The sequence below is a fragment of the Epinephelus moara genome, chromosome 23 (genome assembly GCF_006386435.1).
Source record: "Epinephelus moara isolate mb chromosome 23, YSFRI_EMoa_1.0, whole genome shotgun sequence".
Classification (NCBI taxonomy): domain Eukaryota; kingdom Metazoa; phylum Chordata; class Actinopteri; order Perciformes; family Serranidae; genus Epinephelus; species Epinephelus moara.
In genome coordinates, this window is record NC_065528.1 from 18092908 (window position 1) to 18118821 (window position 25914).

The following is a 25914-nucleotide window of genomic DNA, read 5'->3' on the forward strand; positions in this document are numbered from 1 at the left end:
ATATATATATGTATATATATATATATATATATATATATATATATACATATTTTTTATTTATTTTTTATTTTAATACTTTAGTTTTTATTTCAGTTTAAAAATATATACAATCAATTTCACAAATTTGCCCAGTTTTTTTATATATTATTTTCTCCACTCCATTATTTTACAATATTAAAAAAAAAAGAGGTTATAGGGGGTCAGGAAAGGGAAGTGTGTGTTAATGCGTGTAGTGGTATTTGATGTGGATATTTTTTAATACCTTGTTTTGTTTTGTTTTGTTTTGTGGGGCGGGGTCATATGGAAGACAAAAAATGACATAGGTATCAATAAAAAAAATAAGATGCATACAGAAATCATCAAACAGAAATAAATAAAATAAATATTGAATACATGCTGAAATAAAGACAGAAATACTAAATAACTGCATAAATAAAAGAATAAATCCCCATTAACATACAGATAAAATATTACAGAAATAAATAAATGCAGTTATACAAAAATGTAGGAATATATGGAAGATATTTACTTATGTGTGTTGTGTTCATCATTAACTTTAATTCATTTATTTATGAATGTATCTATTTATTTCTATAATTAACATTTATTTATTCATTTTATGTATTTCTGTAGTTATTTCTTTCTTTCTTTATTCATTTATTTATTTATTCATATTCCTGTTTTTTTTTTTTTAGTATTTACTTATTTCTATTTTTTTCTGTATTTATTTCTAAAAAAATTAACTTCAGTATTTGATTATTTATTTATTTTTATTTCGGTATTTATTATACAATTTGTTTTTTTTTAATTTCAGTATTTATTCATTATTTATTTATTCTTATTTATGTATTTACGTATACATTATTTAAAATTTCAATATGTATTTATTTATTTTTATGTCTGTATTTATTTATACAACTTGGGTTTTTTTTCAGTTTTTATTCATTATTTATTTATTTTTATATCTGTATTTATTTATACATTTTTTAATTTCAGTATTTATTTATATAAAAAAATTCAGTATTTATTTGTTTATTTTTATTTCTGTATTTATTTATGCAATATTTTTATTTCAGTAATTATTTATTTATTTATACTTAAAGTCATTTTTCATTCTCCTTAGTGCTGGCCTATTGTATTCAAAACCCGTGGGCTGTACTAGATATTTAATCACAAAAATACCGACGTCCATCGTTCATTAATAAAACCTGATGTGTAACATCTTTTCGGTCGGTTGTTTGCGGACTTTGAATGACTTTCACAAACTGTGAGCGAAGCAGTGAGTGAAATATTGATGTAGTAAGTCATCTGTTGAAACAGACGATCTTTGGTTGCGCCTTGCGCATGCTCAGCAGCGCAAAGGCTGCCGGTACTCGGCTGTCATGGCTCCCAACATAAACAGAAAGCTATCAATACCGACACTTTAATTTGTCGTATTCAGCCAAATTAACCGCAGCTACATTTTAACTGTGACTATCAGCCGGAGAAAGAAGTGCTGTCAGGTACTCTACAAGGTTCAAGTAGCTCCAGAGTCACTTATTCATTTATTTTATTTGCTTTAAATGTTTTGTATCTTTGCTAGCTAGCTGTTAGCCGCAAAAGCATGACGGCGTGATTCTCCTGTTTCCTCTTGGCTGCGACACCGACTTCAAGACCACAACCACAGCAACACGTGTTGAGATATTCTCCAAAACAAATGTCTGTTTCACAGGGAGTAACATGTCCGGGGGAAACAAAGCCATCGAGCTACAGCTGCAGATGCGGCAAAACGCGGAGGACCTGCACGGCTTCATGAGGGAGCTGGAGAGCTGGGAGACGGATATCAAGAAGAAGGATGAGGAGCTGAGGACGGGAGGACTTCAGGAGGTCCAGGTTCGTCTCTGCTGTCCATCTCAGGAGCAGGTAATGGTCTCTGGGTGAGAGTCAGGTGTCAGCAATGTGTTGTCTATGTGTTACAGAAGAAGCTCCCACCTGTGCGCAACAAAGACTACAAAACAAAGATGAGGGAGAGGAAGAAGAAGAAGAAGGAACCAACAGGAAACGGTGACGCAAAGGCAGAGGAGCCCAAGGAGGCTCCAAGGATAAAAGGATACGACTACAGATCATGGGACAAGTTTGACGTGGTAGCTGATGCATCCTTAAAACACATACTTACCATGATAGTTGAAGCCATGGAGTAGCTAACCAAAGATTTCTTCTTCTGTGGTGGCAGGACAAGGCTCTGGCAGAGATGGACAAGGAGGAGAGTCCTGCAGAGTCTAATGAGTCTGACTCTGAGGAAGCAGGAGCTGATCGGGAGAAAGCGCTGGCTGAGAAAGAACAGGTGAATACTGCATGAGAAGCACTGCAATAAAAGTAACTAAAGAGAAGAATAAATTACCTAGAGCTGAGTTTTATTTTCAGGGTAACACGTTTTTCAAAGAAGGGAAGTACGACGACGCCGTTGAGTGTTACACCAGAGGGATGGGTGCAGATCCTTACAACCCTGTGCTTCCCACAAACAGAGCCACCGCCTTCTTCAGACTCAAGAAGTAAAATGATTATAAGTCTTTTGTATTAAAATAAAAAAGATTGTTTAAGGTGTGTGTGCAGTGGGTTTTGTTCTGCTGTAAATCACTGAGACATCTTCGCAGGTATGCTGTGGCAGAGTCCGACTGCAACCTGGCGATCGCTCTGGACAGCAACTACTTCAAAGCGTACGCACGAAGAGGAGCAGCACGGTTTGCGCTGAAGAAATATGAGTCTGCATTAGAAGGTGAGAAACTGCTCAAAGGATCAGATCATGTGTTTAATTTGAGCGCTCTGAGATGACAACATGAATCTGTCTCTGAATAGATTACGAAATGGTTCTCAAGCTCGACCCCGGGAACACAGAGGCACAGAATGAAGTGAAGAAAATCAGAGAGGTGAGTGTGAAAGGATCATTTTGGAGTTTAGCCTCCTTTCAAAAGTCTGCTTCTCTTTTATGTCCTCTCTTTCCATGGCTGGTTTCAGACTCTCGGAGATCAGGCACCAGCTGTCCTGAGTGACGCCCCGCAGCCACAGGAGACTCAAACAGTGGACCCTGAGCAGCAGAGACTGATGGAGGAGCAGCAGAGACTGATGGAGGAGCAGCAGAGACGACAGGAGGCGGCTGTACAAAAAGACAGAGTAAGCTTTGCTGCAGTTTATGTAGAGTTAAGTAGAGTAGCCAAATCTGTAGTCCTGTAAAAGTACTGCTACTTTGGAAAAACAAGTACTCAATTAGAAGTAAAAGTATTTACCGAAAAAAACAACTGGAGTAGCGAGTAATTTAACAGCGGCCGAATCAGTCTCTTTCTTTCTGAAAATGTCTCACATCAGATGACTCATTTCGGCTAGTTAGGAAAAAATGCTATAATGTTTCATCATTAAATACAGGTGTGTCTGTGGCTGAAATATGACTCATGCCCACATGAAACAAGAGTAGTTTTTTTGTGTGTGTGCATAATTTAGTTGCTACTTTTCTGTCTCTCTTCATTAGGCTACACCAGTGAGGATGACTAGTTAAAGGCACACCGTTAGCTTGAATATTTAGGCCTACAGTACAGAAGAAAGCAGGAGTATGAATAAATGCCTTAACAACATGATTAAATACAAGTTGCATGTTGAAACTATCCAAATGTAAAGGAGTAAAGCTAATATTTTTACTCTAAAAATCTACTCGAGTAAGAGTAAGTGTGCTACTACCAACCTCTGGGTTTAAGCTTTGCTGCAGCATCCCAGTTGGACTCATCAGCTCACATGTCAGAGGCTGGTAAATTAAAAATGAGCCCAGATGCCCATGTGTCGAATAGTTTTGATGTTCTAGACATTTTGTAAGATTTTCTTGTTTTTTTTTTGCCATTTAATTTGCCACTTTTAAGTGTTATTTGTCATGGTAAGGTAGATTTTGTTTTGTGTTGTTTTATTATTTTATTTATTTATTCATTTATCTATTTATTTTTATTTTACCTTATCTTATTTCATTTTATTTTATTTATTCATTTTTTGTCAGGGAGTTCATTTTATTTATGTATGATTTATTTGATAATTCTTATTAATTTTTTTTTACTTTATTTTATTTTTGCTAGCGAGAATGTATGGTGGCCCACAAGGGCAACACCTGAAAACCAGCTAAAAGAATGAGGTGTTCAGTAGTCACAAAAGTGAGAACCAGTAAGATATATCCACTAAAGATAAAGTTTCAGCACTGAATGGAACAAAAGTAAACTTTTAGATGCTGATATTCTTTTACAGCTTTCTGAAACAAATCAAGCCGTGTTTATTTGTAAATTGTTTTGTGAACGTGCCTTTCAGGGCAACGCTTATTTCAAAGAGGGGAAGTATGAAGCGGCCGTGGAGTGCTACAGCAGAGGAATGGAGGCTGACAGCATGAATGTCCTGCTGCCCGCCAACAGAGCCATGGCCTTCCTCAAGCTGGAGAAGTGAGCACAACTTTTATTTCTTCACCACGTTTCTTGTCAGATTGAAAAGGAGTCTGTTAAAAGAAGATCAAACGTCTCTCTCTCCTGCTGCAGGTACAAGGAGGCAGAGGAGGATTGCACCAAAGCCATTTCTCTGGACAGCACTTACTCCAAGGCTTTCGCCCGTCGTGCCACGGCCAGAGTGGCTCTAAGGAAAGTGGAGGAGGCCAAACAAGGTGCTGTGTGGAACAACACTGTCCTCTAAAGGCAAACAACAGCAACTACATCTTATCTGCTTTTATCTAGATGATCAAAAAGCTGTCACATTCTGGATGTAGCTGTGTTCTTCTGCATGATCTGTGTTTCTGTAGTTGGTTTGATTTTCATCTTTACTTATGTGACAAGATTGGTCTCTTTTTGAGGCTGTGATTATCCTTATAATAGGTCATTTTAAACAGTGAGGTCAAGTGTCAAAAAATGGTCTCACTGCAGTGAAAAAGCTACTATGGGGCTAACATTATCACACATGAATAAAACTCAGAGTCATTGAATCCACAAGAGTCTCAGCTTTCCAGTCCTACCCAACTTATGCAAATCCAAGTCTGTTTAGGGACTCAGTGTGCAGAAATATTCACATACAATAGGTGAAAATCACACATTTATACAGCATCAGACTGTTTGGGACGAGTTTAAAGTGGGCATGTCTATACAGGGGAGGCCCAGGGGTGCCCACAGGACCATTTTCATTCAGATAGCTTGAGATGAGAGGTTCAGGGACCCCTGTGAAAAATGGCCATGCCGGGTTTTTCCTCGTCAAAATTTACCCTAACTTTGGAGAGTTATTTATCTTCCTTCCCAACAAGCGAGCATGACACAGATGGTATCAATGGATTCCTTATGGCATTATAGTTTCATGTGATACTATATCTCAGCTTCAGTACGAGTATCTATGGTTTCTTTAGAAAACTTTAGCATTCCTCTGCAAAAGATTCAAGTGTGTGTGTGTGTGTGTGTGTTACAGATTTTCAGGAGGTGTTGAAACTGGAGCCAGGGAACAAGCAGGCCTTGAATGAGCTCCAGAAACTCCAAATTGTGAGTCTCAGGATCCAGTTATTCGTTCAGTTTATCTTAGTCAGTAAATGATCAAGTTGCAATGGTGACTTAAAGACTGAAGTTTGTTTCTCTGCTCGGTTTTGAGCGTCTAATTATACGAGAATTGGCATCAGCATTAATGCCTAAATTCAAATTTAATGTAGGGACTAATGGACACGTCAGACTTTATAAGGTTCGATCTTCTACAGACTTCACTTCTCTTTTCTTTATGTCGTCGTGTTGTGTCAGGATGTGGCTTCCAGCGGCCTTCTTCAAACACCAGACAGCACACAGAGGAGAACCGTTCAGCCGATAGACAAACCAACACATCTGCAGTCAACTGTGAGTCTTGCTTTATTTATTTTTGCTTTACTTTTCCCATCAGTGCAGAGGACTTTTTTTTTTTAAGCAAATGCAGTCCCTGCTACACCAAAGGCAGTTAAGATGGAGATCATTCTGATGCTATAAACACTGATATGTCTGACTGTGTTACAGGTGAAATGTTTAATGTATAAGCAGGAAAATGTGCTGTATATATGAATAAGTAAATATACAAACACTTCCTACATCCCATATTTAAAGATCTGCTTTCTTTTCTTCATCTTCAAACTGTTTGTTGGAGAAAAAAAAGATATCTGAAGACATAACTTTGGACTCTTGGAAGCTGTGATTAGTCTTTGTAATTTAAATCTTATTGGCTAAAAGATTTAAATTACGGAAAAAAATAGCTTACTTGATATTGAAAATAATCATTAAAATAATACTAATCATCACAATAATTGGAAATAATTTGACAGTGTTTTTGTGCCTGTGAAAAGCAGATAAATTAGTTAAAGTAACATATAAATGGAACATGCTGTAGCATTATTCGTCCAGCAGGTGGCAGCAAAGACATCTGATTAAGGGGAGACAGTACAGTACTGATGAAAATGGTGAAACTTTAAACAGATATCACTGTGAAACGTCCCCAATTAATTACCTACTTAAAGACAGTTATTTTTTTCTTTTTTAAGTCTTCTCGAATTTGATGTTCAAATGTGCAAATGAGGCATTATTTATTAAATATGTGTTAATTTCCAGAACAAAAATCTGAACATTGGATAAAGTCAGGTTCAAAATTCTTGTTTCAATTTGTTGACCTGTTAGAGTTAAAGGGTTTTACAGAGGGAATTTTTGATACCTTTTTTTATCACTCCATTAATCAGAAAAAAACTGTTAACAGCCATTAAAAAATATATTTTTCACTATGTTTTTAGGAATAAAATGTTTTATAAATCAAGCTATGAAGGATGTATGAACAAACCCCTCTAATAAACCTTCAGAGTGTAGATATCGGAATACGTTTGGGAAGTGTGGTGTATGATCTCTGGCTCAGATTATGAGAAAATGGCCAATAAAGATGTATATTGTACAAATTCCATACATTTTTACACAAAAAATGAGATACTACGGACTAATAGGGTAAAAAAACCAATTTCGCTAATAGAACTGAATCCATTACTTCGAGTAACTGTGATGTCAAACCCAGGAGTGACCTGACAAATGCTCTTTCTCTGGTTTGATGCCATACACCGCCTTTTGTTGTGTGTTGCATTCAGGAGCAGGGTGGCTGCGTGTCCTTAAAATGTCTCATAATGTCCTAAATAAAAAAAGTATTAAATTGTTTTAAATTCTTACATTTTTGTTACATCACCAACGTAGTTTTTGGTGTTGGTGCTACAGGAAATGTAATTTTAAGAAGAGGGAAACAATATTCGACGTTGTGATTAAATGTTATGTTTATATATGCAAATTAAGCATTAAATGGTTAAATATGTGCATTATACATACATTTTCAGAACAGAAATCTGAACTAAAAATGGATAGCTAGATGTGTGTTTTGGTCATCTTCTTTCCACAAGTCTGAAAGAAGACATAATGAAAGCAAAATAACTCAAACTTGACCAGTGCATGAAAAAACTGTTTCAACTTAATATTTTAATCTGTCATTTGCTCTTTTTTGGTGTCTTTACTAGAATTAAATTTAATTAACGTTCTGAGGCTTTTGGTCTTTGACTGATTCTGATCATCTGCTGCTCTTCAGAAACCTCTGCGGAGAATTGAAATTGAGGAAGTGAGCGGAAAGGTGACGGTGTCTGAGGTGGAGTCAGTCGGGTCAAAGTCCTTCATCCAGGAGGTGACGAGGGAGGCCGAGGATGAATCCTCTCCACTGTCGACATCACCCAGTGCCAAGATGATCAAGATTGAGGAGATAGCAGAAGTTCCTACACCCTCGTCTGAGCAGTGAGTGGCACCTCTTGTTCTTGTGTGAGCTTAACCACGTCTGTGAAGCACTACATGTTGCATTATTTTGTGGACTGTGGTATCCAGAGGTGTAGTGTAGGGGTGTGTCATATCATATAGTTCATGATAATGCTGGTATAATTTCTAATATCATGAAAAAATCATATTGTGATACTCGCAATATTTCAGCTTGTTGACATATTGACATCATAAAGTTACCCACAGCAACAACAAGCATGGCTGAAAACAAAATTATTACAGACTCTGCGGTGGTTCCAAAAAGATGAGCAGCTTCAGTAGTGTGGAATAAACTGTGGCGTCCTGAATGTTTCATGAACAGCCCGGGACTTCTCAGACTCTTTTAGTGAGTTACTGATCAGAGGGAACTCAGTCAGCGGCTCCTCTGGCAGCAGCACGGAGTCTCTCTCTCTCCTCTCTCACCACGCGCATATGGGGGATATGTATGTATATGAATTTCACTGGGATTATGCGAACTGCAAATTTTTCCTTACTTAGAGACAAAAAGTGGCGGAGCATTGTTCCAGCAGGACTACACCTCTGGTGGTATCCATTATTCCCACCTAGCAAACCATGTTCTGCTTCTTCTTCCCTGCTAGCAGAGAGACCAAACAGCCAGAGCAGAAGGAACTCGCTCATGCTCCTGTACCTGTACCTGCACCTGCACCTGCACCTGCACCTGCACCGTCAGCCAGCACCTCCCCAACAGTAACAGACCTGCCTCCTCCACCTACCAACAGCTTCCAGCTGGAGTCTGACCTCCGCAAGATCGGAAACCAGCCCGAAGTGATTTACAGATATCTGAGGGTGAGCTGTGTGTTTGGGGGCACAAAAATCAGACTGTTCGCACTCATTTACTGGTGACGGGATCATATTTGCGTGTTTCCTGTATAACAGCTCTGAGTGCAGTGGAGTTTGTTGCTCTTTTACTTTTTTGTTATTTGGAATTTCTTTTCTCAAACAACCTGCAACATTACAGTACAAACATTTTTCATGTGGTGGTCTGAGGTGCTTATTCCTTTATGATTTCCGTGAAAGATGCAGATGTATTCTCATTTTAAATCATGATATCTACGACGAATCAGACAAACAAATCAGATTTGGTGCTGAACACAATCTAAATGTGAAGATCACTCTGCATTATTTTGTTTTAACTGATCCTCTCGACCTTGTTTTTGTCCTCGTCTTGCAGCAAATCAAACCTGAGGCATATGCAAACATTTTCCACAATTCCCTAGAACCTGACATTCTCAATCAGATCCTGAGGACGCTGCATGCTTTCTATATCAAGTGAGTTTTAAAAGATGCTCATAGAAATAAAAAATCTGGTTTTCTATTAGGCATAAGCTGCATTACACAGTGTAGTATTTTACTGTGTATTAACCCCCGTCTTTCTACAGGAATGAAGCCCCGTCCATCACGCTGGAGATCCTCAGGAGTCTGGCAAGTGTGAGGCGCTTCGACATGGCTGTCATGTTCCTGTCGTCCCAGGAGAAGAAAGGTTGAGTCTCTTTGATGTGCTGTTGCGGATGACTCACACTTTTCACCCACACATTCCGTCATATTAATAGCTGCTGTAACACTTCTCTCTTCCTCAGTGCTCAAAGAACTGTTTGACTTCCTTCACCGAGCTGAGCTGGACGAATCGTCTGTCACAGCCTTACAGAGGAAATACGGTGTGTGACGCCGCACGTTCTAAAGACTTTTCATCTCAACACAAAGTGCTACATTATTTTCAAAGCCAATAAAGCATTGTAGTTATATTCTAATGCAGAATAAATTATCATTTAATTCACTTTCATTACACTGGACTGCTGTGTTATGGCTCTGAATAGATTCTATTCTATTAAAGTTGGAAATTCCCAAATTGTAGATTGTAACCCTGAACATGATGCATTTAAGTGTTACAGGAACAGTTCTCCCCACAGTCAAAGATATATTTTTCCTCTTACCTGTAGTGCTGTTTATCAGTCTAGATTGTTTTGGTGTGAGTTGCAGATTGTTGGAGATATCTGCTGTAGAGATGTCTGCCTTCTCTCTAACGTAATGGAACTAGATGGCACTCAGCTTGTGGTGCTCAAAGCACCAAATAAATACATTTGGAAAACTCAACAGCAATGTCTCTTTCCAGAAATCATGACCTTGTTACTCAAGATAATCCACAGACCTTGTTGTGAGCAGTTTCATGTAGGAACTATTTTCTTTCTACCGAACTACACCTTCCAACTCTATCACTGTGCAGAACCAAGCATATATCTACTGCTAGCTCATGTGGCACCACTGAGCTAGCTAACGTTACAGTTCACACGAGGAGGACGCCATTAATATTAACATTTAGAGCTGTCACAAGCACAAGTCTCTCGTCCATGAGTAGATGCACACTTCCTTCTGTGGGTAGAAAGAATATAGTTCCTACAATTACTCAAGATAATTCCTAGCAGAATTATGTAGGAACTATTTTCTTTCTACCCAACTACACCCACCAACCGTATCACCCTGCAGGAGGAAGCGTGCATCTACTAATGGACAATAGGCTCGTGCTTGTGACAGTGCAAGATGATAACATTGATGGCGTCCTCCTTGGCTGAGCTATGACATTAGCTAGCTCAGTGGTGCTAGGTGAGCTAGCAGTAGATGCACGCTTCCTTCTGTGCTGCGATATGGTTGGTGGGTGTAGTCCGGTGGAAAGAAAATATATGAAACGGCTCACAACAAGGTCTGTGGATTATCTTAAGTAACTGGGTCATGATTTCTGGAAAGAGACATTGATGTTGTGTTTTTTTTGGCACTGTGAGCACCACAAACCAAGTGCCATCTAGTTCCATTATATTACACAGAAGGCAGACATCTCTACGGCTGATATCTCTGACATTCGGCAACTCACACCAAAACAATCTAGACTGAGAAATAGCACTACAGGTAAGAGGGAAAATGTGCACTTTTGATTTTGGGGTGAACTGTCCCTTTAAAGCTGATAAAAACAGAGACTTTCTGTGTAGAAACCTGTTAGTTGTGCAGCAGTTTATGTTATAAAAATCTGCAACTTTGCTGCACAACTGTTTCCATAAGTGTATAAGCATGCAATGCTGGCAATATTTTTTTTATCAGAAGAACTACATCTTAAAGGGGATTATACCCCAACAGAAGCGATGTTCTGTAATGTTTATAAGTAAGGTAGTTTTGAAAAAGTTTCCAGCTTTCCAAAACATTCTTGAATGCAGCACAAGTATGGATTAGTCTCTGTGAGTACTCTGCCATGTATAAATGTTCCTCTCATTCTGCCACAAAAAAATATTTTATCTGCTAAACTGGCTCCGTTTGACCGCATGAGAGAGGAGTCACAAGTATTCTGCTCATACAGATGTTAGTCTCTTTCAAGAAACTAAACAAATAAAGGTGTATTTTGTAACGTGTGTTGGCCATTGTTGAATCAGTCACTACAAAAGCGAAAAAAGTTTTGAACTCAGCACAACATAATCTCAGATGTGTCACACAGATGACGGATTAGCACCAGGCAGTCACACAGCACTGTAGCTCATTGTTTATTGAGAATAATGGTGCGTATTGTTTGGTAAGTCAAATGGGAAAACATCATGAAAGAGAATGAGATTAGCTTTGTGTCAATAAAACCCCAAAAGTTATTACTCAAGCACACAATCCATATATATCCCTTCTTTATACCTGTCTAATCTTGTTCAGGGTCACAAAGAGGTTGGAACCTGTCCCAGCATGCATTGTGCTGAAGTCAGGGAAACACCCCACTCAGGTCGCCTGTCCATCACTGTCAGAGTACACAATGCTTGAGCAAATACAGCCATACACGTACAGTAAGTGTCGACAATAAGGAGATTACCAAACTATAACTATGAGCTCTCCTGTGTTCAGAGCTTTAGATCAGGAGAATGTAGCTGAGGAAGTTCTTCAGTGTCTCAGCATCCACACCAGTGAGGATCTGCAGGGGCAAACACATACATTAGAGTTATTTAACAGCCTTAAACTAAGCTGCCTTTCACAGTCAAAACAAAGTAACTGCGTTTGGTTAAAATGGAGTAACAACCTACAGTATATCAGAATTTCTGCCCTGATAAATTTCCCTATTGTCAGAATTATTGTGACACCTCTGAGAAGACAACTTGCTCTTGAGTTAAATTACGGATATATTTGAAATTGTGAAACTTTCTGTTGTCATTTTCATCTGTAATGTTTAAAGATACACTGTTAAACATGGTGGTCCGACCTATCTTGCACTTCTGTTGCTTTCCAAGCATCTTTGATAAACCAAATCTACCTGTATGGAGGCTAAACAATATACTGCTGTGGACAGGGCTGCAGCAAAATGTATTTTAGCCACCTAAAAAAAATCTGTATCACTTTAATTGAACGCTAGTTTTGAAATATTTTCTCAGCTTAACCTTACATACTAACCAATCGAGTCAGTGGTACACCAGCATCTTTTGTCTTGCCTGGTAAAAATTACTGTGTTTGTCAGTGGAGTCTGGTGACTTTGAGATAACTGCTTTAGTTCCCCGTCAAAAAGGGCTGTCTGACAGCAAGGTGACATGGTTAAAGATTTTAAATATAACATACACTTAAAATTGTATCTTTTTTTAAGTGGGTCTTCTTTTAGGTTAGGTTAGATGAGGTGAGGTGGGGTAAGGTGAGATTAGTTGAGGTGAGGTGAGGTAAGCGAAGGTAAGGTAAGGTTAGGTTAGGTTAGTGTCTGTTCAGTGCCATAAATTCTGTGACATGGGGGTTTCCAACCCTGCAGTTATTGTAAACAACCATTTTGATTCAAAATCAAATTATAATAAAACAATCACCCATAGGCTAAAGGGAAATATTTACATTTTTGGAAAAGACGGATAAAAATGTGCAATTTCCATAAAAAGAAACAGCTCTTTAAATTTGCGGTAACTAGAAAACAGACATCACTGCATTCTGCCTGTCAATTGCTGCACTGCCATAGAAAGACGGCTAACTAGACAGCTAAAGTAAGGCTACATAAAGTGATCGCTAGCTCGTAAGATAGCCACGGCTAGCAGTAGCTAAAGCTAAAGTTGGTATCTGTGAATGAAAAATATCCATTCCTGATTTGATTAAATAAGATAGCAGCTGAATCAATTATTTTGAAGAAGGAAAAACTGCTAAACTCCTGCTAAAGATAGTTAGCTTAGCAGATCTCCGTTGCCATCCATTTTTTTGATGTTCTCTTTCTAAATTTCATGTGATTTGGTAGATACGCAACGTTTAAATCACATCATTTAAAAGTATTAAATTGTAAATTCATGTATTTTATTGGATTCAATGTGAATATTTCAAATACTCAGACAGATAAAACTGAAGTTCATTGTTAGGTTAATGTTTATTGGTAGATAGACTACTGCAGTTTCTATGAGTTTTCATGAAGGTTATCAAAAGGCAGTTTTGTAGGTAATGTTTGAGTTCTGTGACAGTTATTTTCTTGTGTAAAGTAATCAGCCTAAAAAGCTTCACTGCCTCTGTAGTTACTACTTTTTGTCTTCGTAGAGTAGTATGTCGAAATACACTTCTCAGCCAACAACAGCCTACCTGAGACACTGAGCGTCTCATTGACCATCACCGTCTTCCCGGTGTATGTGTTCTCAGCCTGGCAGCTGATGGACTCTTTGGAAATGTGGCGGTTCACGTTGATGTCAATCTCACGTCCCGTCATAGTCTTCCCAAAAAAGGTCCACTTGAAGCTGCAGGAAGGAGTGCACTCAGCCACGCATTTTAAGCTCGCTGTGACCCCGATTTCAAGTGCATCTGGTCCTACGATGACCACATTCCTCGGTCCATCTGCAAGAGAAAAGCCACAAATACAAGCTAAAGCATGCTAAACCAGACAAAGTGGGGACAGCTATATAGAAAACCCTTTTCAACTATTTCAACTCTTGATATTTACTTACCAGGCACCACCACTATGGTCTCAGCCACTCTGCTTTCCTCTGTCACTGGGTTAGATGCCACACAGGTGAGGTTGGCCTTGTATGGAGGTGTTTCTGGTGTGAAGGATATGGAGGCATTTGTAGACAGGAGCATGCCGTGGTAAAACCAGTTGATGGAGCACAGGGGAAAGCAGTCAGGTAAACACTGCAGCTCTGTTGTGGATCCAGGCAGAGCAAACATCACCTCACCCACCGGTGCTTCGTTGGGTTCCACAATGAGCACCTCATAGGGCCCATCTGGATAACATAACACCATATTGAAAAGTTAGTAGCGATTGGGTAGTCAATACATTCAACTGCCAGTACCTTAAAAGTTCTGTATGCAACATTCAGAGCATTAATATAGCCGCAAACCAGTATTTGCCATGGAAAGATATACTGGAGTGATGGCGTCCTAAGCAGAGAATGAAGTCATGCTACCTGTTTGTGTGTGTGTTGCAATCTGAGCTTCTACGTTCATAGTTGTGGTAAACTGGGCCGTTCATTCCTATGAAAGTTGCTCAGTGGCGCAAGAAGCCAGAAAAATTCAACTGCTGCATATGATTGGCACCACTTCCGCACCATTAGGCCAATACAGCAAGCGCACTGGAGACTGATGCCATCCGAGCTGACTACTTCCAATTTAGAGCTCCATTAACTTGAATGGGGATAAAATGATTTAATCATGCGGCTCTTCTCGGCTTTCCAAATGTAATCGGACTGAATGGATCAAATCCCGATAGTCAAACTTGTCATCTCGTGGGGGTTGTAACACTCCAAAACATTTATCCACTGATTTACAGACGCCTCTTTCCCAATGGAAGTCCATGGGAAAAGGCCTTTTTGCGCCCAGTGGCATCATGTGACAGACTCTGAAGTTGTAATTCCTCTGTTTGGCCAGGGTGTAAAAGTACCTGAATCTTGCGTGTTCTTGGGCCCGTAGAGCAGGAACATGAGAGCGCACTATTGCTTGCTAACTTCGGGTTTTGCTCTTTGCTAACTTGAGTAGAGATAAAATGATTTAATCATGTGGCTCTTCCAGACTTCCGAAATGTTATCTGACCCAAACAGTCAAATCCCAGTAGTGAAACGAGTCATTGCACAGGGGTTGTGGTGCTCAAAAAATCTATCCTCTGATTGACAGAAGTCTCTTTCTCAATGTAAGTCAAAGAGAAAAGGTCTTTTTGGACCAAGTGGCATCACATGACAAACTCAGAAGTTGTAATTCCACAACTGGCCACTTTGCCAGTGCATGTATGCACTCACTTGCTAGCGTATATCTGCTGCTCTGTACTGCACTCATATCGCGGTTACTGCTGATATCAGGTCAGCGTAGTTTCAGAAGCGTAGCGTCCACCCTCTGGTTCTTCCCTGGTTGACACCATTAGTCCTGTCAGTACTGTAGCTGTGTTTGGTGCTGTTTATGGAGTGAGCACTGCTAGCTGTTAGCCGCCGCCTCAGCCACCTCCATGTTGAGAACTGTGTCTGTACAAATCAAATTCTTTGACTTGCACATAGACACCTTCAAATAAAAAAAAACTGACATCTTGGGAAGACTGAGATGGGAAGATTGATACCACTCTCTTATGTCTGTACACTAAATATGAAGCTATGGCCAACAGTGGAATATCTTAGCTTAGCTTAGCATAAAGACTGGGAGTTACTGCTCTCAGCCAAGAAATAACAGTGAATGAAGTTACAACTACATTAAGTTTCATGACCCTGGTATACTCACAGTTTACCTCCATCAGGTAGCCAACTGACAGGATGGGGGTTCCACCCTCGACCCCTAGCAATTTGTTGTAGTAGACAGTGTGGTTCCCAAACTCTACTACCAAACATTGGTACAACCCTCCATCCTCTGGCAAGAGAGAACTGAAGGTGATTGTGGTGTTGTCAGGGGAGAAATGCACTCTTTTAGATGCTGGAATTTGGCGTTCGTTATTGAGCCACGTGATGGAGGCTGGATCCTGAGGGCCAACACACTGCAGAGAGAAAGGCTTGCCTGCAACTGGCAGGGCCTGGGAGGTGGGACGCACCGAGAATGGGTCTGTGCAGGGAGAATATAAAACATGAAGTGACAGCAAAAGTGGTGAACATTGCTAGTTTACTAAGGCTCCTACAACATATCTCAAATCTGTGGGAGCAGCAGCACAGACTCACCAATGACAGTGATGTTCATAGTGGCGGTGATAGTGGCGTTAGATAAAGTGTTGATTGCCTCACAGGTCAGAAGCTCCCATTTAGCGTAGTCACTAACCGTGATCTCCAGCTGATCACCTTTGTAAGTCTTCCCCAAGAACCTCCAAGTGAATGTACAGGATGGAGTGCAGAAGGCAAAGCATTCGTATGTGTACTTTTTTCCAATTGCCACTTCAACGTCACCACTGATGGCAATGTTGGATAAACCTACAGAAGGAGACGATACAGACATTTGAATATATTGTGCTCATTTTACAAGGTTACAGCAAATCATGTGCAATCGCAATATCATCAAATTCAAATAATAATAAACAGGTGATTTTGCAGTAAAAATGTAATTTCCAGATAAATTCTATCACGTGAATGTAGTCAAAATGCAATTAAGGATTAATATAATGTGTCATAATGGCCTCTAAACTCATAGAGTTGATACCAGTGCAGATCTAAGTGGCAATTTCAGGGGCCAAAAAATGAAGCCAATGCAGAAGTGCCAGAAACTGCAGTTCCTCTAATGGCCACTTGAGGCTGGCTCCAAGAGTTAATCAGTTCCAATAGACCCTTATGTGAAAATGCCTAACATGTTTACAGCCTGGTACAAAAAATTATCGACGTTAACCATAGCTGTGAATGCAGCATGGTGACCAAGCTAGCAGCTAGCTCTGGGGTTAGCTCCACCCTTTCATCCAAATTTATTTTGTATAATCTGTGTGAGTCACAGTGGTAGCCAATTCAGAATTATTCTTGCTGAAATACAACTTTGGGGTCATTAGTCTCTACCTCATAGTTTTATATACACACTCTTGAACCAATTACGTCTGACAGAGTTCTTAATCTTAACCAAGAGTTTCATCATCATGCTCGAGCTGTAGAGGCCCTCCAACTGTGAGTCATGTAATATTGTGTATGGGAAAATTAATGCGACTTTTCTTCCGGAATTAACATCTCTATTGATTGTTAATTCTCATTAGAGGTTAATTTCTTGTACATACTTGCCACTGGCAGCTGCAGAGTCTTATAGATGAAGAGATGAGAGACGGTGTCCTGAGCCTTACAGATCAGAGTTTCAGACAGGACAGCATTAGCGGGTGGTGCGACAGAAATGGTGTTGCCTTGTGCCGTATTGATTGTCTCCTCTCCCACGGCAACAGTCCACGAGTAGCTGCAGGAGGAGGGGCAGTCAGCTGAGCAGGTAAAGGTGGCCGCAGCTCCTCTGCTCAGAAAGGCTGCACCGCTGATGTGTATATTTGATGGTCCAGCTTAAAAGATGGAAATCAGTATAAGGTATGCCTCCTAAAAATGTAGCTATGAATTAATTTTTTTTAAAGTTATTACCTATCACTTGCAGCATCTTTTGGGAAGTGACTGATGCTCCTGTAGCAGGGTTGACCGCTGTGCAGGTCAGCTTTAGTGTTGGCTGTAGTTCACGGAGCTGCAAGCTCAGCTTCGGGCCCTGAGAGGTCATATTGCCCCTGGTCCAGGTGAACTGGCATGTTGGGTAGCAGCTGGCTGAGCACTGGAAATTATAAAGCTTTCCAGCAGTCATTATGTCGACCCCGCTGATCACCACTGCGGACGGCCCATCTGCAATTGGAAGTAAAACAGATGGATACACGGATACATCAGACTGGCACATACGGGTACTTCACAAAATGTCAAGGCCGCACCTTTTTTTGGGGGGAAAGAAGATCCTATTTATATCAGTGCAATTTGATGTGTTTGGATTATAGTCTAGAAGTAAGTCAGTAAGAAGTAAGCATTCTTCGTAAGGAGGCAGGTTGAGGTGGTGGATGGGTCACAAAGCAAAGGACTAACCTTAACCCAAAACACAAAACCCAGGACTTTCCCCAGGAAACCCGTGTTGAGAACCATGCAAACTTTGAGTGAACTTTGAGTCATTCAAAGGTACGTTGTCACCATGTTTCTTTTCCTTTTCCTAAACCTAACTTAAGTAACTCTCCGTTAAGTATGTAAGGTCATTCAAGGGGCGCTAATTTGTGAGATATCATACGAACTGTTGTATGAGGATACCTCACCACATAATGCCGTTACTGTGATGACCCTGGTATACTCACAGTTTACTTGCATCTTGTAGCCAACAGACTGGATGCGTGGGCCACCCTCTGTCACCACACATTGGTATAAACCGTCATCCTCCTGCAGGAGCGGACTGAAGATCATCATGATGTGTTCAGGGGAGAAATGCACTCTTTCAGACACTGGCACTGGGCGTTTATTCTTCAGCCATGTAACTGAGGCTGGGTTCTGAGTGCCAACACACTGCAGAAAGAAAGACTTGCCTGCAACTGACAGGGCCTGGGAGATGGGACGCACTGAGAACGGATCTGTGCAGGGAGAATGTTTAAAACACCAAGTATGAATATGAAAGTAATGCTGTGAATACTTAATACCAAGGTGGTACAGACTCACCAGTGACAGTGAGGTCCAAAGTGGAGGTGGTCTTGGCGTGAGATGCAGTGTTCGTTGCCTCACAGGTCAGAGGCTCAATCCTAGAGTAGTCACTTAAAGTGATCTCCAGCTCATTGGAAGACTTTTTCTGTTCCCCCTGATGCATGATGGGCATCTGCATTTGCTTACCCTTGAAAGTCTTGCCCATGTACTTCCATGAAAAGCTGCAGGACGGGATGCACAGGGCGTAGCACCTGTACAGGTACTCTTTACCCATTGTCACTGCGCTGGGACCAGCAATGCTGATGTCAGATATGCCTAAGGAAGGAGAATGAGATAAGTAAGTTTTAAATGTACAGTATTACACTATTTTCTCTCTGCTGAACTACACCTGTCAACTGTATCACCTCACAGAAGGAACCGCGTATCTACTGCTAGCTAACCTAGCATCACTGAGCTAGCTAACGTTACAGCTCAGCCGAGGAGGACGCCATTAATGTTTACATCTCTCGCTGTCATGAGTAGAGCCTCTCCTCCATGAGTAGATGCACACTTCCTTCTGTACGTTTATACAGTTGGTGGGTGTAGTTCGGTAGAAAGAAAATAGTTCCTACATGAAATTGCTCACAACAAGGTCTGTGGATTATCTTGAGTTGGGTCATGATTTCTGGGAAGAGACATTGATGTTGAGATTTACAAATGTATATTTTTTGCACTTTGAGCACCACAAGTGCCATGTAGTTGCTTCATATTTGAGAGAAGGCAGACATCTCTACGGCCGATATCGCCAACACTCGGAATGCTTACATGATAAAATGTAGTATAAAAGTCTGAGTTCTAGGACTCGTCTAAGGACTGTCTAAGACCATAGAAATAACGTATGAATTTTAAAAATGGGCGTACTTCCTTCTAAGTATTCAAGATAATGAAAATTAAAACACAAACTGCTTTAACAGTAAACATGCACATTTTTTAATGCAGTATCAGTGATTTCTAGTGTTTGTTGCTTAATAATATTTAATTTGCACCCACGGTAAGTTTTTTCACATACTTGCCACAGGCAGTCTCACAGACGAGGAGATGTAGAGATGTGACACGGTGTCCTGAGCCTCACAGATTAGATCTTCATAGAGGACAGTACTGCGAGCTGGAGTGACACGAATGGTGTTGCCGTCTGCAGTGCGGAGCGTCTCCCCTTTCCAGACAACACTCCACGAGTAGCTGCAGGAGGGGTAGCAGTTGGCCGAGCATGTAAAGATGGATTCAGCTCCAACAGTCAGAAAGGCTGGACCACTGATGTGTATGTTTGATGGCCCAGCTGGAAAGATGGAAATAGATTTGGTTGAAGGAAGTGCTGCTGAAGGAGCAAATGAATTTGAATTCACTTCATACCATACCCGTCACTTGCAGTGTTTTGTGGACAGTGGCTGACCTCCCTGTTGTGGGGTTGATCACTGTGCAGGTCAGGGTCTGCGTTGGCATGATGTGCAGGAGCTGCAGGCTCAGCTCGGGGCCCTGTGAGGTCACATTACCCCTGCTCCAGCTGTACTTGCAGCCTGGGTAGCAATTGGCCGTGCACTTGAAACCATATGGGATTCCCACTGTCACCACATCAACCCCACTGATCTCCACTGAGGACGGCCCGTCTGCAGTGGGAAGTGGAACAGACATTTTTTCCAGTTAAAAAAATATTCAAGGAAATTGAAGCTGATAATGAGGACTGACACACAGCCATGAATGGATAACTGAACAGGCTTACTGGGCATAATAGCCCAGGGGCCCAATGTGTCAGGGCCCCCAGGCCTTGCAAAATGTCCCTCACATTAACACGTGAAAATTACCATAAAGAAAAAAAAAGAGATGCAAAACAACAACCAAGACACTAAATGACCTCAAAGACACACAAAATCAACAAAAAAGACATAAAATTACACCAAGGACACAAAATCAACCAAAAAAATAAACACAAAATGACCGTAAAGATACACAAAATCAATTAAAAAGACATGAAATGACCTTTAAGACACATAAAATCAACAAAAAAGACAAATTATGACGTTACGACACATAAAAGCAACAAAAAAGGACATAAAATGACCCCACAGAGACACAAAATCACCAAAAAAGACACACAAAAGAGACAAAAAGGACACAAAATGACCTTTAAGACACATAAAATCAACAAAAAAGACAAAATATGACATTAAGACAAATAAAAGCAACAAAAAAAGACATAAAATGACCCCACAGAGACACAAAATCAACAAAAAAAGCCACATAATTACGTCACAGAGACACAAAAATACCCCAAAGAAATACAAAATGACTTTAAAGAGACACAATACAGCCAAAAGAGACAAAAAAGGACATAAAATGACCCCACAGAGACACAAAATCAACAAAAAAGACACACAAAAGAGACAAAAAGGACACAAAATGACCTTTAAGACACATAAAATCAACAAAAAAGACAAAATATGACATTAAGATAAATAAAAGCAACAAAAAAAGACATAAAATAACCCCACAGAGACACAAAATACACAAAAAAGACACAGAATGACCTTAAAGACACACAAAATCAATCAAAAAGACATAAAACGACTACAAAGATACAAAATCAACAAATAAAAACTTAAAATGACCCCACAGAGACACAAAATCAACTAGAGTACTCGGACAACGCAGCTCGGATTTCCCGCCATTTTATTATTTTAACCACTTCGCTTCAACCGATCACCACCAAACTTTTTTCATCTGTTCCTTGTCCCATTATCAACCCTTCCTGAAAATTTCTTTTAAAATCCGTTCAGAACTTTTCGAGTTATTTTGCAGACAAACAGAACAACGCCGGCGAAAACATAACCTCCTTGGCGGAGGTAACAAAAAAGGCACAAACTGAGCTAACAGAGACACAAAATCAACAAAAAAACCCACATGATTACGTCACAGAGACACAAAAGTACCCCAAAGAGAAACAAAATGACTTTAAAGTGTAACGATACAGCAAGAAATAAAAAGGAAAAAGATAGAGGAAAAACAAAATTACCCCAGAGACATGCACAGTTGCCTCAAAGGGACACAAATATAACTACAACAACTACAAGGAGACACAAAATGACCTCAAAGAGACACAAAACCACAAAAAGATGCATATAACAACTGCAAAAAGACCTAAGACAGTAACAAAGAGGCAAAACCACCACAAAGTGTGTGTGACTTGCTCCAGTGTGGAAGTGGTGGTACAGTAGGGCTTGTGTCCAGGGGCCCATTGTCTCATAACTTGCCCGTGCAGACAGCACAATAAAAGAATCACCAAAGAGCTGCTTTAATGCACTTTTCAAACATTTGAAGATCGTAGTTATGGGTAAGAATCAGAATAAGTCTTACATGTGGTTTCCCCCATGGTTCCTCCCTCTGCAGGTTCACTGGCAGAAAAACCTTGGATATGAGAAACGGGGATAAATTAACATGATGCATTTTCTGGCAGCTGCTGTAACACTGTAAACTAAACAAATTAGTATGATAAAGAATGTCTACAATAATGAGCATTTAACTGATAGTTGTGCCAAAATGCTAAGAGCAGATGTTGACCCAGCAGGTCAGCGTCTCACCTGCCAGGCAGGTGAGCAGCAGCAGCAGCAGCAGAGGGGCTGAGTGATGATCCATGGTGCTGCAGACAGTCTGGACAACTATCTACACACTCCTGTGACCATCCACTCTCTTATAGTGCACAGCACAACGCCTCTCCTACTGTTATCACCCACTCGTTAAAAACACAGACAACAAATGATTGAATATTACTGGCAGCATGTAAAGCTTATCAGCGTTATTCTCTGCAGAGGGTGTGCAGGCAAGCAGCCGACATAATGTCAGCTTTTGTCTTCTGTGGGTTGTGCTTTTATTTGTCTCTTTTATATCAGCCTACATTTACACATGTCAATAGTCTAAACTCACTTTATTACAGCGTCCTGACAAAATAAAACTCCAGCTGCCGCCAAGATCTGATACGTTTTGGTGTTTTAATCATGGTCCTGTTAATGTATTTACCTTGTATTTACCTATGTATTTGCTACTTTATATCTCTACTGTATGAAGTCGCTGCAGCAGGTCATGTGTTGTCAACCTCAATCAAAGTTAGTACCAAGCACTTTTCCCTCGTCTTCTCAACCAGAAAGAAATGTTCTGAGTTTCTACAGCAAAGAACATTGTTTTCAAAATGCCACCTCTGATTGAGTGATTTTTGCCTTTTTTGATGGCATAGCTCCAACAAAAAAAAAAAAGAAGAAGAAGCCCTCTTAAAAAATAAAGTTACATACGTTCCAAGATACATCTCTGGGACGCACTGGGATGCTCATAGGGGGCTTCGGGTCGTTCAACATCAGACCACCTCACCCAGGTGACCCATCCAGGGTTGATCAAGTCCCTGATTGCATCCCACCAAGTGGCTTTCTCTGCAGCTTCAGTAATGGTACGTATGGCCCTCCTCATTGCAGCTCCAGCTACTCCTAGCCTTGCCAGCGCTTTACAAATTGAGCGCCCAGCAAATCCCCTGCAGCCCACTACAACTGGCCCGCAGAGAGCCCACTAGTGTCAGCTTCTGCACTGCTCCACCAGCTCTTGGTATTTACAGAAGCACGCTTACATGTTTATTTATTTATGCTTCTCTGCAGAGCGCTCGATTTGCATACTTAAACTCTGGTGGCTGTGACAGGAGACAGCCCAGTCACCAGAAGATGTTGGCACTGTACTTTTCTGCAAACCAGGGATACATTACATTTGTATGTTGCATATGTATCATAAAGTTTTATAAAGTGACGCATGAGCTGACTTTGAAATCGGGAGGTGGAGGGGATGGTGGATGTCACCTGGGTGAGACACATGCCGCTGTTTAAGACCAACAAATAACTAAACTGTTTGTTTTTTCTGAAGTGAGACTTTTTTTTTTTATTGCAACTTGTTGCTAAAAAGGTAGTGCCATGAGCAGCGATTGTTTATTGCAAAGATATCACTGTGTTGTCAGCCAGGTTAGCGACACAAAAAGTGGCTCTCTTTTTTTGTTCAGCAACACAATGAGAAAACTACCAAAGATTTTTTTCCTAGTGACTAAAATAAAATAAAATAACTTTTGCACTCATTGCCAAATATGCTAATGATAGAATCTGCTAAAAAAAAAATTAATTAATTTTTTTTAAGTTTGACTTAAATTGGTGAAAGCTGAAAAAATGTATTTGCTGAAAGTATCACGACAGTCACGCAGATAGTCTGTGAAAAATATCATGTTCCTCGTCCTCTTCTGAATGCTTCTAATGGCATTTACAAGAGTCCACTGCAGCTGAACAAAAACAACCAACCCGAGGAGTCTCTGATGCAGCTGTCAGTCATGTAAAGCAATTGCTCGTTAACTTAGGTCAAACTGTTAAACAAGGCAACGCTGATCAAACATTAACCAAGATTCTGTTGCTGCATTGCCTATTTAAATGTTTTCAGAAACATATTTTAGTGTACTGTTTAGCTGTAATATGAGAACATTTGTAACCCGACTGCCATTAAAAACAGTAGGAGGTGGAGATTACAACTTTTTGTTTTACAGATTATCTGTCAGCATGTGCTGCTGTCTGGATATAGTGACAGTCTCTGCAAATAAAAGTGATCTTTTTAAAAAATTATTAACTGCAGCTTTAACTCAGGAGGTTGTAACTTGTTTGTACTTGCTGTTATTTCCCTTTTCCCAATTCATTTTATCTGAGTGTCACAATTCCCCTGAGTTAATTGGAGGGTTATTCAGATCACCTGTTGCACAAGGTGTGGGTAACTGACTCTTAATTAGGAATTAAGTGCAGCTTGGTGCATGTTCCTTCCGGGCCAATCAGGGTGTGACGACACCCTTTGTTAGGGCTTAAGAGAGGAGGAAAAATGCACCCCCAGGACATTCTGATCCTTCTTCAACTTAAAGCAGACCTCATGTTAGCAGATATTGTCAGCCAGAAACTCCTCTGTGAGACTTTTTTGCTGTCTTGTTTCAGGTTGATTTTGTGCATTGTGAAACCTGGGTGTGGGGAACATTTAAGAACACCTTCCTCCAGCTTACCTGCATCAGAACAGTACTTTGTGCTTTTGGTGCAAGAGTTTTTCTTGCCTAACGATCACCTGATGCCTACAGGCTTGATTTTGTTATTTTGTTTACTGGTTTATTTTCACTGAAACCTCCTACTCATTATCAGGGATGCATTTGTTTATTACTATTATGAAGAAGGCATTTTATCATTGCCAGAATTTTCTCTCCAAGGCTTCTTCCCAACCATAGGGCTGTACAACGAACACCTCCCCGCTGAGATATACATAACATTAAAGTTGCTGCACAATTTTCCTTTCCATTACTACTAAACTTTGACTTGTGACCCCAAAGTGTGGGTCCCTCAGATACCTGGGAAGGCTTCAACTCTCCCCTAAGAAAAAAGAAAAAACATTTAAATTACTGTCAGAGTCCATTTTCCATCTCTACTTCTATATCCCCATCAAGAGCTGTACCAGTGATTCAGGTGTTATATCAAATCTTAGAATCAAATCTCAGGTGTTGGAAAAAGCCGTAGAGGCCACAGTGAAAACACCACATCAAGTGTTTGTCAGTGGACTGATATGAACCCTGGGTGTGTCCTCAAACTGTCACTGCTATTTGCCGACATAAGATTACAGCAAACAAGCACCTTAGCTGTGTGAAAGTTTTGATCTGAGCCTCCATTTAGACTGTAGTTTAACACCTGAGACTATTAATACTGTAAGTGCTTTTTAACCAGGCTTAAACAAGTGACAACACCTGTGTTTGGGTGTATGAAGTGGCTTTAACCACTCTTCAAATTAATCTTATGGTCTTGATTTAGCCTTGGTTCCACCTGTAGGCTGGATGGTGATGGTGCACCACCTGTTACCATCTGTAATTATGAAATGAGAAGTGGTGTGATCACACTTACTGAGCGAGCTGTTTTCTAACCAGATGAAGGTCTTGTCCACATGTCCACAGGTTTATTTTAAAATGTAGCTTCTTCTATCAGAGAAGGTTTTCGGAAACTCAACTGTCAGTGTTTAGGTGTGGACAGGGAAAGCCGAGTTCACCTTTTGGGAGGCGTCACCAATGACGCGACATTTAGTACAATGGGGACAACGACGAAAGTAGGGCTGGTTCTTATGTTCCTTACAGGTATTGTTACATGTTAACAGATAAAAGTACAGTTACTCTTTAGCTATACTGAGGAACATAGGCGGTAGAATGTAGTGTGTGTTCCAGACCATAGACCCCGCCCACTCAACTGAGTAGGCTTGCATCTCTGGTCTGGCATACTGCAATGAATTTGCGATTTATCTTGTCCAAACGATGGAAGGACCAATGAACGCCGGGGGTGGGGGCGGGTCTAGCGATTAGCCAATCAGCGCCACGCTAATGGCGACCGCTACAGATCCTACAGACCACATTAACGATGCTATCGAGGTATTTCGCCACTACTCGCGTTAATGGAGGACCAAATTAAGGAAGCTGCTAAACTGGA

At 40.4% G+C, this 25914-nt stretch overlaps 1 protein-coding gene across 4 annotated transcripts; it reads left to right on the top strand.

Moving 5' to 3' along the window:
* The first annotated feature begins 1348 nt into the window (after positions 1–1348).
* Positions 1349–11230, top strand: rpap3 (RNA polymerase II associated protein 3). 4 transcript variants are annotated; one of them, XM_050036638.1, is made up of 17 exons: positions 1349–1502; positions 1712–1872; positions 1959–2123; positions 2213–2323; positions 2404–2531; positions 2634–2755; positions 2836–2906; positions 2995–3150; positions 4318–4445; positions 4539–4660; positions 5446–5516; positions 5766–5858; positions 7600–7799; positions 8417–8624; positions 9010–9107; positions 9218–9318; positions 9416–11230. In XM_050036638.1, the coding sequence occupies exons 2-17, from the start codon at positions 1720–1722 to the stop codon at positions 9499–9501; spliced, it is 2013 nt and encodes a 670-aa protein (XP_049892595.1). In that variant the 5' UTR covers positions 1349–1502; positions 1712–1719; the 3' UTR covers positions 9502–11230. The 4 variants fall into 4 exon arrangements, with proteins under 4 accessions (XP_049892595.1, XP_049892594.1, XP_049892597.1 ...); XM_050036639.1 differs by having other exon boundaries at positions 1361–1514; XM_050036637.1 differs by having other exon boundaries at positions 1358–1872.
* The last annotated feature ends 14684 nt before the right edge of the window (positions 11231–25914 follow it).